General features: G+C 39.8%; 1 protein-coding gene across 1 annotated transcript in view; it reads left to right on the plus strand.

The window, feature by feature from the left end:
* Positions 1-10,587, plus strand: part of LOC145395321 (kynureninase-like) — a 63,461-nt gene extending 52,874 nt beyond the window's left edge. Inside the window, exons 7-9 of the mRNA XM_080268996.1 lie at positions 5,537-5,749; positions 6,255-6,476; positions 8,916-10,587. Of these exons, the coding sequence (XP_080125122.1) occupies positions 5,537-5,749; positions 6,255-6,476; positions 8,916-9,062 (582 nt within the window). The 3' untranslated portion in view covers positions 9,063-10,587. The remainder of the gene's footprint in view (positions 1-5,536; positions 5,750-6,254; positions 6,477-8,915) is intronic.
* Positions 10,588-13,136: the final 2,549 nt, after the last annotated feature.

The following is a 13,136-nucleotide window of genomic DNA, read 5'->3' on the forward strand; positions in this document are numbered from 1 at the left end:
CAGCCATACTTACTTCCTCGCACCACCATTCACTTCCTTTTCACTCCACCACCCACACATCTCACACCACACACCTCTTCCACATGCCCTACCACAGCACTCTTAAACAACTGCCATTCCTCCTCCACACTGTCATTTTCCTGATGTTTCACTGCGTTCCACTCATCTTTCAATTTCTCCTGATACTCTATCATTTTCTCTCTTTTATCCAACTCACTCACTTTCAAAACCTCCCTCCCACACCTAACTCTCCTAGCTCTAACCCATCTCTTACATACTCTTAACTTTCCCTCCACCAGGTAGTGGTCAGACATACCTCCACTCTCCCCTCTCAGAACTCTCACATCCAACAATCTTCCTATTACATTCCTGGACACAACCACATAGTCCATCAATGCTCTATCAACAACCCTTCCACCCTTCTGTCTCACCTATGTATACTTATAAATATCTTTCTTCTCAAACAAGGCATTTCCACTCACCATCTCTCGCTCAAAGCACATCCTTATCATTCGTTCTCCATTTTCATTTCTTCCAGGCACACCATACATACCAACTACACCTTAAACTGCTACATTTCCCACTCTGGCATTCAGATCTCCCATCATTACCACATTCACATTCGCTCCAAAACTCTGCAAACACTCATCTACGCCATTCCAAAATGACTCCCTCTCTTCTTCATCCCTTTCACTACCAGGCCCATATGCACTTACAAACACCCACACCTCACATTCAAATTTCGCTTTCACCCACATCAGTCTCGATGACACCTCCTTCCATTCAATCACACACTGCTGTACTTCCGGACTCACTAACATGGCCACACCTTCTCTTGCCCTTCCTCTATCAACACCTGACAATCTTCCATTCACACTTCCAAACATAGACTCACCCTTCCCTTTCATATTCGTTTCAATCAAAGCTAACACATCCAATAAAAATAAAAGAAGCAAAATGCATTCCCAAACATACTCATGAATTTGAAACTCTTACAGCATCACACAACAACACAGTACATTAGCAGTGGACGTCCAGTACCTTTTTTGACTCCGGGGTTTTCTTTCCATTATATTTTTTAAGTAGCTGTTTAGTTGGCTGGTGTTATATATTCTCTGTTTGGATAATTGTCATATTTATAGTTACACGGTCAGAAGAGGGAGCTGGAAAAGGGACGCCATCATGTGGTGACACTAATATAACTGGGTTGTGGAGCTGCCCAGTTATACAAACGTCCCTCAGCTCCCTCCCTATCTCCCAAAAGATGGATGGTGTACTACAGACTGCAGCAAGAGAGCGACTGTAGCATCCATTTTACTGGGGTCGCTATTGGATGGTTCACAAACTTAGGAGTTGCCAGTGATCGCCGGGTAATTTAATTAGGAACGCGGTCAACTACTTCCGGCTCGCACAGCCATATATTTTCAAGAAACCCTTTCATGATATTTAGTGATGAAGAGTACATAAATTCATCACTGCTGTAATCAGTGGTTATTATACCAGTTTCCTATATATAATTTACTAAATAAATACTGTAGAAGAGTTACTAGAATGCATAAAACGACAAGTGGTCCGTTAGCATTTAACATGTAATATTAGAAGTCTCGCTGCATGTTCCATTTGAAACACTTATCACTTAGTTATCAAAGAGATTAATGTTTCATCTGGCAAATACTGAAGAGAATGTACCGACTATACATTATATAAAAAGATACAATTTATGAAGGCGAAATCGTGCGAAGACGAAGCTGCCGACCGAAATCGCAAGTACCGATGTTTTCCAGGAAGGCGACAGCAAAACTTGTGCATAGTCTTCACCTGATTCCCATAAATATTTTGCAGCCAAACGATTTCATGTTAATTTTATATATACGGTTGACATATGAGTCTGAAAGTCTTATTTAATTAAAACTATACCAAAAGACATGACTGGAATGCAAGTAATCGGTTTTAAGCTACGAAGAATATTTGTCCTGACGTTTAGATGGTTCGTTTAGTTAGTTTAGTGACTCCCTTTGTCATACTGAAGCTTCTTTTCCTCATTTTGCTGGATAAATTTGTTCATAAAATTATACTTATGAACGAACTGATAAAATAAACACTTACAAAACAGTAGTTTAGTTGACTGCATTTTTATTTTTCAAATTAAGTTATCAGGTGAAGATTGGCAACTTTCAGGAGTTTGAACGCTCCCATTCAGATCAACCTACAACAACAAAAGCAACAACAACAACAAAACAACAACAAAACAACAACAAAACATCAACAAGAGCAACAATACTAACAACAAAAACTACTACTATTACTACAACGACAACAACTACTACTACTACTACAACTACTGCTACTACTACTACTACTACAAAAACAACAACAACAGCAGCAGCTACTATTACTCCTACTACTGCTACCACCACAACCACAAATAACAACAGCAACTATGTCTACTGCTACTACCACTTCTACTGCTACTACTACAACAACGCGAAGATACCTCCTCCTCCTCCTCCTCCTCCTCCTCTTCCTACTACTACTACTACTACTACTACTACTATTACTACCACACGGCCTGAAGTATCATTTACCTCACAGATCTCCCAAAGCTAATCAGTATCAACCACCCCCACGTAATCATAAAAAAAATGCGATACGAGAAATCTAAAGTTACAGATATTGTACAATAAGCCTTGTGTATGGCTCAGCTGAATGCAGTCTGGTGTATGGGATTAAAAAAAAATATTTGCTTTTCTTTCTCCGTTTATCTTTTGTATGTAATAATAATAATAATAATAATAATAATTTGAAACTGTTCAAGCAATATTCAAAGAACTCAACATTCCAGATGATAATGCCATATTTCAGATCAGAATCACACACACACACACACACACACACACACACACACACACACACACACACACACACACATTACATCAAATATGATGTACAGTCTTTGAAATATACACAGAATTTTGATAGAAGGACGAGAAGTCGTCAAAAAGCGTTAATATATATATATATATATATATATATATATATATATATATATATATATATATATATATATATATATATATATTGATTTGTCATAACTGCTGTTACGAAATCTTAAAAAGTAGACACTCTTAAGATTCAGAAAATACTTTTTTTTTTTTTTTTAATCACTGTAAACCTAATATTACATGAGTTTTGGTATTACTCAAAATTTTTTATGGATTTTGACTTGTCATCCTTAGACCAAGGCCAAGGTCATTCGTACTAAGCAAATCATGTTCACTCATGACCCACTACATTTCCACCGAGTTTGGTCAAAATCAGCCAAATCCTTTCCGATATGGCACTGTCAGGCATGAGGAAGCCATTTTGATTTTCCTCAGTATCTCAGAAAGTATTTGTTGGACCTCAGTATCAATACCCTGATTCACTAGTATATACAGACGACTACATATTGGAACATTTGCAAAGATATTGATTCAGTAGTTTTTGTTGCGCGGGAGAGCAAAAACTGAAAAAATAACATAGACGGCGCTAGTGCTAGGAAAAAGATTTTGTGCCAAAAGAAGCCAGCAACCAAGAAACATCATTTCTGAAAATATCAAGTCTCTGTCTCGAACAGTCTTGGAATGCCAGCCTTCTACATCCTCCCCTCCTCCCCCCCCCCCAAAAAAAAAGAGAGATAATATCTACAATTTCAATAAGAACTCCACAGAATGTGGAGATCTTAACAACATTAATGATAATGATGATGATCATGGTGATGATCGTGATCCTTGGCATCGGCAACATAGTAGCATTTCTTCCTGAGCACTTCAGTCCTTTTTTTGTGCCTTGATATTGCCTTGTCCATTAGTTACTGTATGGAGGTATTCTGCATATATATGTAATATGGCAAGTAAATCTCTTGGGAACACGTGTTGCGAAATCTGCTAAGCAAACAAGAAGACGGACCAATCATTCACGAGACCTTAAAACACCATATATAAATTATTAACATAAGACAAAAAGTAAAAACCAGTTCTTTTCTCGACAGGGGAAATCAGTGCAGGAAATCGACACTTGTATTTATCGTTTCCCTTAACGAAACATTACGATAATAAAATGATTGTGAATTATAATGCCTTCCCTTCGATGACGCATTGGTTTAAATTATTTTGCTACCTGCAAGCAATTTTGTTTAACTGTGGATAGATTTTTTTTTATTCATTTGTTTTTCCTTCCTCCGTTCTGATATTAAAAAAAAAATAAAATGAGGGGCAAACTAATGGCTTGATTAAATCCCCCGGTTCTGTAAATCTCTCCTACTGTAAACAGAACAAAATCACCCGAATATAGCATGAATACTAGACTTAACATTCCCAGGAGAAAGCAAGATGGTCCCCAGACAGCTTCGATATACTGAAATGGTTCTGTGCAAATTGCCAGGATGATTAATTACCTACAAAAAACATAGCATCTCACAAATTGCGTGTTTAAATTAGGGTTTGACGTTCGACCAAGTAAATCCCCGTAAAGGCTAATTACGAAAAAAAAAAAAAATGATAGAGATGTCTGGGTTTAATGGACCACGTTTGAAGCGAATTAGTGAAGAAATATAGGAATAACGCCAAGCTGAAAAAGCATTTGGAAGAAAGATGAAAGAAACGAAGGTAATACAGGAACTCTTCTCACTTTGGTGTGGAAATCTAAGAAAACGAAAGACGTCCTTAGGCTGTGTAGGCTGGTGTCATGGTGTAATATTATAATACAGTATCCCGAATGTCATATAAATTACCTTCCAAAGCTAATTAACAGTGGAATCAAGTGGTAGTGCTTAGCGATCCAAAAGCCATTCCCAGGATTTTTTTTTTTTTTTTTCATGAGCTGCTCTATTTCCTCTTCTTCAATTGCGTAGTGTGGGATATGAGGCCGTTACGGGACTTGGAACTATGGGTGAAAGCCACGTAATGTGAAGTACTATTTTTTTCTTTCGTTACCGAAGTTGTGATGGTGGGTCGTAGCATTTGTCTTCAGGGTCCACCGTCCACACACGTCTTTAGGGCGTTTTTGTGTTGGAGGAAACACAAACATGCATTACAATCACTACTGAACAAGAGAGAGAGAGAGAGAGAGAGAGAGAGAGAGAGAGAGAGAGAATGTTTCAAATAAGGTCTATGCTTTAATTTGCTTAGCTGGGCACCGAAAAAGTTGGAAAGTTGTCTTCCTCAGAATTTCAAAGAAAGCAGTAAGTATGACTGTATGCCACGTTGTATGTGTATGGCTACTTCTGTTTCACTAAATACCAACATGCACATTTTTGACACTTAAAGGCAATGTCATGCAAAAGAAATATAAACTGTAGCAAAATACTTTTGTTTCTGAGTAGCCTAGCCACGTGCCCCTACGCTCCTGGTGGTTGAGGCAAAAGCGATTAGTTGGATTAATGGATGGATGGATAGCATTTTTTAGCAGTGAAGCAAAGAGTTATCTATGTTAGCAGTGTTTGTGAAGTGGACAGTAGGCAAGAACACCGTAACAATTAATTAATTATCTGTCGCAGTACCTGAACAGTGGTCCTGGGGGCGTGGGAGGTGCCTACGTCAACAAACGACACAATGGAAGCCGGATACCGTCTTTGCGAGGGTGGTTCAGCAACAAGGAGGCCACCAGGCTACAAATGAAGCACCGCTGTGACCTGGATGACGGTGTGGACAGCTTCAGGCTCAGCTCCCCTTCATCCCTCCTGATCCCCATAGTGCTAGCCAGCCTTAAGGTCAGACACTCCCCCTCAGGCACTGACCTGTCTTATCTTTGATCGCAGTGTCATAGATTACACTCTTTTTCACGCACATGGCCTGTGCTGACGGGATAAACACTAGTATTTGATCCTAATCATGAAGAAGTGCTGTGGAAAGGATGTAGAGCCACAATATTGTCTTACAGTGGCACTGAGCTACTTAAAACAAGATGCAATTGTAAAAAAATCTGGGCCAAGTTAAGGTAAAACAACTTTAGTGTTCTATTTCTGTCTTAGGAATGTTGATGTCCATCTTGCATACCAGTTCTAATGTATTCTTCTTCCCGTTCTGCCCGACCTTATCATTTCCCCCTGATCAGATAGTCATTGAAAGAGGGATGCTATCTTATCTCTCATGACAGTGTCGTTAATTAGTATTCCGCTCGTGACATAAGAATGTTGTTGTCCGTTTTGTATATCATGAATGATCTATACCATGAATGGTGTGTTCTACCTGACCTCATCATTTCCCCCTAATCAGATATTCGATGAAGCAGGGATGCCCCGGCTGTTGGAGAAACAATACCTGCTGACCGGGTACCTGGAGCTGCTAATAAAGTCCCACCTTGGCTCAAATGGGTTGCCAGTGAGAGCCGAGATCGTCACGCCCGAGGATGTGAATCAGAGGGGCTGCCAGCTGTCCCTAGTCTTCAACACATCCCTGACACAAGTACTTCAGGAGCTGACCAAGCGTGGTGTTGTGGTCAGTAGCTTCTTATACAGTACTTATAATACATTGTCCTCACTACCTTCGCATGTACTTTTTCAAAAAGTAGATTAAATAGATAATGGTCAGTTACTCATTATTTGTTTCTTAAAAATCAGTAGCAGTGGTCCAAAGTAGAGTAGCTGTTATGGAAACATTTTGAGAAATGTTTTCTCATAATCAGATGGACAGAATAAGACAACAATCAGTAATTTGTAATTAAGATTAATGAATGTCCGCGAGGATATGAGCGCTCATAATTGCCACGAATACAGCTTTTCATATAGCCAACATTTCTTCAACAAAGAGAACTCATGTCAGGAAGTGATCTTTCACAAACCAGTTGATATAACAATGAACACTAAAAAACAAGTTGCAAAATATCGTCGTTAATGTGTGTGTGTGTGTGTGTGTGTGTGTGTGTGTGTGTGTGTGTGTGTGTGTGTGTGTGTGTGTGTGTGTGTGTTTGATCTTAGGCTCACCTGAATGTAAACGTGGTGGACAGCATGCTATAGTTACCCTATTCCGTAGTCCACCATCCTCCTTTAGTGGGATAGGCAAGGAGGTGAGGGACACTCAATAATCTTTGCAGTTACCCTGTTCTTTTATATCAGACCCACATCGCGAAGGTCTCCCTCTCCTGCATGAACTGAAGTAATGGAAATAAATGGTATATATGAGTAAGAGATTCAGCTTAAATCCACCGTACACAATATATTGTTGTTGCTGTGATTACCGATCGCAATTGTTTAGGTGATGCTACAAAGTAAAACCTGTAAGAAATAGTCCAGTTATCTACCCCATTTGCACTAGACTTTGTCCGTATTAGTCGGCTAGTTATTTCCATATTGCATCGTCTTTTTATAGCTGCTTCCATCCAGTTCCCACCTTCGTTAATCTTAAGAATATTCCGCATTCTTTATCAGTAATTGTTCTAGTCAATAAATCTAAGTTTTGAGCACGATTGTAAGTGTTTACTCCTCAACACTGGTGCTGTGATACGGATATACGAAACTGACCATGCAGGGGAATAAGCAAATGCATTGGGTCTATGCCTGTCCACTGCGGAGGGTCCTTAGCCCTTTAACCTATATATGTATTATTTAAAGTTCTTACATGCACTAGGCGGTTTTACTCACGTTACAAGAGATTTTTAAAACCGGAGGAGACAACTTTCACTGATTCCCAAGAAAAAAAAGAAAAACATACTGTAGCGACACGAGTAAGGCAGACAGTCAGTTGATGCTAAGTGCCAGTCTTTCCTTGAACACGACCTTCAGTAACCGATTTTTCGTTGCAGTAATGGAAACATTTAGAGTTACAGAGCTCACAGGCAGAGTGTTAGGATTATCTCATTACCTATTGTATTCACTAAAAAATGCACACACACATGCCATTGCTCACTTATAGATCAATCTAATGCTGTGTTTCACCTCTTATAACTGCTACAGTTCTTTCAGGGGTAATGGGGACTGGCGTTTTCATGTAGTCATACCGATATAACCTGACTCTCCCTCAACTCCCTCCCTATCTCTTAAAAGAATATGGTGGACTGCAGGAGGAGGGTAACGTTAAACTAAAGTTCACCGAGTTCTCTCCTAGATGAACCTGAGGATGCAACCACTACTACCACTACCCACTATCGCGGGTGTTTTATTTTGAGCAGCGAGTGAGTAAGATTCTGTGTGTGTGTGTGTGTGTGTGTGTGTGTGTGTGTGTGTGTGTGTGTGTGTGTGTGTGCGTGTGTGTGTGTGTGTGTGATCAGAGCAACTCATAGAGTTTTTGTCCGATTTTAACCAAACTTCTGGAAGTATTGAGGGACAGCCCCAGGGATTTTTTTGTTTTTGTTTTTTAAGAACAATAGATCAAAGATCAAGGTCACAGTGCTAAGTCAGTCGTTGACCTAGCAAATCATCTTGGACAGTTTTTGACCAATTTAGCTCAAACTTGGAGGAAACGTTGAGGGTAATGAAAGAATGAAGTGATTTAGTTTTGAGAATAGTGAACGTTAGATGCCACAGGGCCAGGTCAAATTTTGATTCGTGTGTGTGTTTGCAAACAAAATAACTCAGATTTGATCCTATTTCTGTCAATTTTGGTGGCACCATTAAGGGTTGGTCTAGAAGAACACCTGCTGTTATTTTTAGAACAATAGATTATAGGGCCTGGAAGGGTTAAATGTATGGCAAGCATAAAAGGATTCAATTTTGACAAAATCAGTCAAATGTTAAGGTCTCAGATCAAGGTCATCTCAAAACGTTTTTATTTTATTTGGATCAATATTTGTGGATGCATTGAGTATCATCGATATTTTCTTAAACAGTAGGTCAAAAGTACATGGCAAGGTCGTCTCAAAGTCAAGTATTCAAAAATCTGGGGCAAGTTAAAGTGGTCAGGGGAAAACGCTTTTTTTTTTTTTTTTTTTTTTCCCGACAGTGTGATGTTCGGCCACCAAACGTGATGCGTGTCACTCCGTCTCCGCTGTACAACACCTTCAGCGACGTCCACACCTTCGTCTCTATCATCAAGGACATCTTAGCCACCTGCAGGCCCGACAACATCCCAGAAGAGTCTTGTCCTTAGTCTGGCAGCGAGGAATTTTCCAGCTGCAGAGGAAGAAGGCTTACACTGAATGTCCATTGAATGTACCTTCAGGACTGATAGTCATTTTATCTAGCTTTCAGTCTGCCCATAGAATATGAGTCGTAATAGTTAATGTTACAGTGAATAGTGAACAGTTTTAGTGCATAGGTAATGTTATAGTGAAAAAAATAAGAGGAGGGAAAAACAAACTTTGCTCAGGAGGCTGACGGGTCCCAGAACCAGTATTGTGTATCAACTTGTTTTTATTCTCTGCTGTTACAGTTTTGATTCCAGTCTGTCAAGGACTGATTAAGAATGGTACAGTGTTGTCCCTAGTTTGTACACACACACACACACACACACACACACACACACACACACACACACACACACACACACACACACTTGCCTGTTATTTATTTTTATTTCTTTGGTACATTCTCTCCTTCTCACCTTGTACAGTTCTCTTTCTCTTCTGTGTCAAGGAATCTGTCTGTATAAGAATTATCCCTTATATTATTCTGGGTTTGTTCTGCTACGGTTTTGTTTATGAAAGGTAAGCGAGAAATTCGCTCTGTACAACATTATTTCCTATACATCCCACTGCTGTTCTCTTATTAAAGTTTTACCTCTAGTTCATAACCCAACTACCTCTCTGCTCTAGTGCTTTCTGTAGTCAGTCTTACTTTAATCACTCAGTGCACCACCAATCCGAAAATGCAATAAAAGTTTATTCTTCCAAAATTTAGGAGTTATTATTGCACAGTAGATAACTCACACTGAACCAATTTTGTACATAATGGATAGGGTGGAAAGCACAGGAGATAAGATGCAGTCTCTAATACTCTCATTTATGGACGTAACAGAAAATATCAAAAGAGATGAGAGGTATTACCCATCGCGTGTTCCTCTCCTGTGCAGACGCCATGTTAATTAGTTAAAGCAAAAATGGTTAACTCTCAAACATTTACTGTATTTTGAATCTCCCGTTTCACAAATAACAGAGTTTCTACCCATGAAAGTGTTATCTTTGATGTTCACTGTCGATAGTTTTTTTTTTATGTCTGATAAGTAATTTTGGTGCCTAAAACGATGTTGCAAAAGCTAGAGCGTGTCCATTTAGATTAATCTTTGTCACCAAGATGTCATTACTGAGGGTCGTAACGCATTGCACTTCCCTTTACTTGCCAGAAAGGTGGGACCGGGTCTTTTCGGCCAGGAAACACCATTACTGTCTCAGGTTTCTACGTGTTGTTGGTATAGAATATTGATTTCTTCACAGGCATGATGAGTATATGTGTATAGCTTTAATAATGTAGCTGGTACTGCGGGGCTCTAAAAAAGAAAACAGTGGTCTAGTGGTGTCGTCATTTATGGGTCCACGTGCAGCACGCAATATATATATATATATATATATATACAGATGTATGTATATGTGGAGTTTGTCGAGTAGTTTTTCACAGATGATTGCAGTTATTAGTATTATATGCTTTACATGTGGGCCAGCTGCATTTTGAAAAAAAAAAAAAAACTATCTTTCCTTAAAGATATACCATATTTGCACATCGATGGAATCCAAATGTGTATTATGTAGATAATAAAAGCTTCCAAAGCTGTTGATATTAATCTTTATGTTCCTTCCATAAGTTTTGTAACTAAGAAAAGGATGCAGCCTAGTCAAAAAATTTGCTTCCTACTCATAAGTTAACACGAAGGAAACACTAATTATGAGCGAACGAGCTATGTTTACTCACAGTGAAGTTTGGAAATCAGCGGTCCCGCCCGACCCGGCCTGACCCAACCCGACCCAGCCTGACCCGACCCGACACGGCCTGGCCTGACCGTCACGGTGGGCAGAAACTAATAACTTTACTCCTATGTGAAGCAGAGTTGAAATTCTTTCTGCGTGTGATACATTCATTCAGTAGATTTTGTTCTCAACTAAAAACTCACCCATAAAGGCGTAGGAACCCCTTGGAATCATGAGTTTTCCAAGGGAGTGTTCGGCTCTAATCGGTGTGTGTGTGTGTGTGTGTGTGTGCGTGTGTGTGTGTGTGTGTGTGTGTGTGTGTGTGTGTGTGTGTGTGTGTGTGTGTGTGTGTGTGTGTGTGTGTGTGTGTGTGTGAGAGAGAGAGAGAGAGAGAGAGAGAGAGAGAGAGAGAGAGAGAGAGAGACAGACAGACAGACAGACAGACAGACAGAGAGAGTTTCGTTCCAGTATACTTTTCATTGTTCAGTTACCATCATGAAGCAATAATATATAAGAGGGAAACTGTGATAACATGGTATTCACTCGCTCGTCATGTGCTTACAAAGTGCACTTTACTGGTGATATAACCATCCCATCTGACAAAGGCAGCCCTCCATCCCATCCCTATTCTTTGCCTGATTTCGTGGTCATGGGCTATAACTATATGGTTTGTCTAACAGTATTTTTCAACGTGTTCATCTGTTTTTGTTGTTGCTGTTCTTTGGAAAGGACTGAATTTGGTCATTTTTCGTTTTCTTCACACTGCCTTTCAAGCCTACTTTCAGACTCCTACTCAGATCAGTAGCAACAAGAACAGAATCCAGCCAGCACTCCTTTTGGACCTTCAAGAGTCTCTCCACAACCGTAAATGAGCTCAAACAGAGTGAATCCAACACTCTTATGTACTACTGCGGCCAGGTATTCCCGCCCACCCTGATACCTGTAACCTGTAAATATGGAAAAGTTACCCACGTCCCATAAATGTATTCAGCACTGGCTGTTGGCAGCTGCTCTGCAGTCATATTCTATCCGTACTGTGTTCTAAGACTGTGTGTGACAGTGCACTAGTTACAGGTTAGAAATACAGTAGCTGGGTGGGAAGGAATAACTGGCTGTAATTTTACACTATCCCTTAGAGAGAACTAAAAGTCAGTGCCCTCACTACAGTCCTTTTCAGTCTAGGATTTAATCATGGTCTTAAGGGTTTGATAAAATCTCTCAATAAATCTGAATTTTAGGATGTTGGTTAGTTGCCCGACACTGATGGATATGCAGGATCTTGAATACCTTCCCAAACGACTCAAAGGAAAAGTTTGTTCCTACATCTGACTGCACAGTGGCAGGCATACCAGACTGTGAAAAGCTTGACTAGTGCTAAAACGACGTTCTTTTTTGTCGATATGGAAAGGAGTGGCCTCAAGGCAGCGGATAGGATCATTCATAATCGTTAGTATACTCTTGGGGAATGGGACTACGCAATCAGTTACTATTTTACTGATAGGAATTGAGTAACGAGGAGCTGGTTTCATGCGAGTGCGAGCCCTGACAACTGTGACATGTATGGTTGTTGGAACTGACGTCTGTTTTAAATTATGGCCAAAAACTGGGACAGAATTTTATGGTAATATTTGCTGATATGTAGGTAACTGCTTACCATATTAGAGTCAATTCGCAGAAGTTTGTGACGTAAGGATTTTGAGATGACTGTCTGATGGACAGTCTCCTGTATTTGTTTTGCTGGGTCATATGAGTTGAGCTTTTGCATCAGCATCTGACGTGAGGCAGAAGCAGTTTTGGATATTTATCAGCATTTTGTCCCATCAGCAACGTGATCGAAATATCGCTGCAGATCAGAGTCAAATTATTCAAGAAGGCTAATTAGGGACACTGTAAAAAGAAGTCATTATAGGAGTTGTTATCTGTCAGAGAACCCAAATCATCACGAGGTTCATCAACAGGAGCTGATGCTGAGTGTTCTTAGCATTTCTGGGTTCTTCCTGCACCCTACGACTCATACTACGACTTTTGACCATATTGTATGAAGGGTTTTGGATATTGGCTTTCAGATTTTAAAGTTATGCTTTCACTAGTCGTACTATAGCTGAACCCATAGATCCTGGTGCAGCTTGAGTTCCAGCCATATCATACCTAGTGAAGACTGGTTTACTGACGAATGGAACGCTGTCGATGACGACAATGGTTACATCATCTAAGACAAGTGTATTATGCATTTGAAGTAGACTTTATACTGGCGATATCTATCGGCTCTGGAAACCCCCATCACATTACCACCAATAACCTCTTCATACCACCACAATGGGCAC

The sequence above is a fragment of the Coenobita brevimanus genome, chromosome 4, assembly GCF_032717465.1.
Source record: "Coenobita brevimanus isolate Jiangsu-jjx chromosome 4, ASM3271746v2, whole genome shotgun sequence".
Classification (NCBI taxonomy): Eukaryota; Metazoa; Arthropoda; class Malacostraca; order Decapoda; family Coenobitidae; genus Coenobita; species Coenobita brevimanus.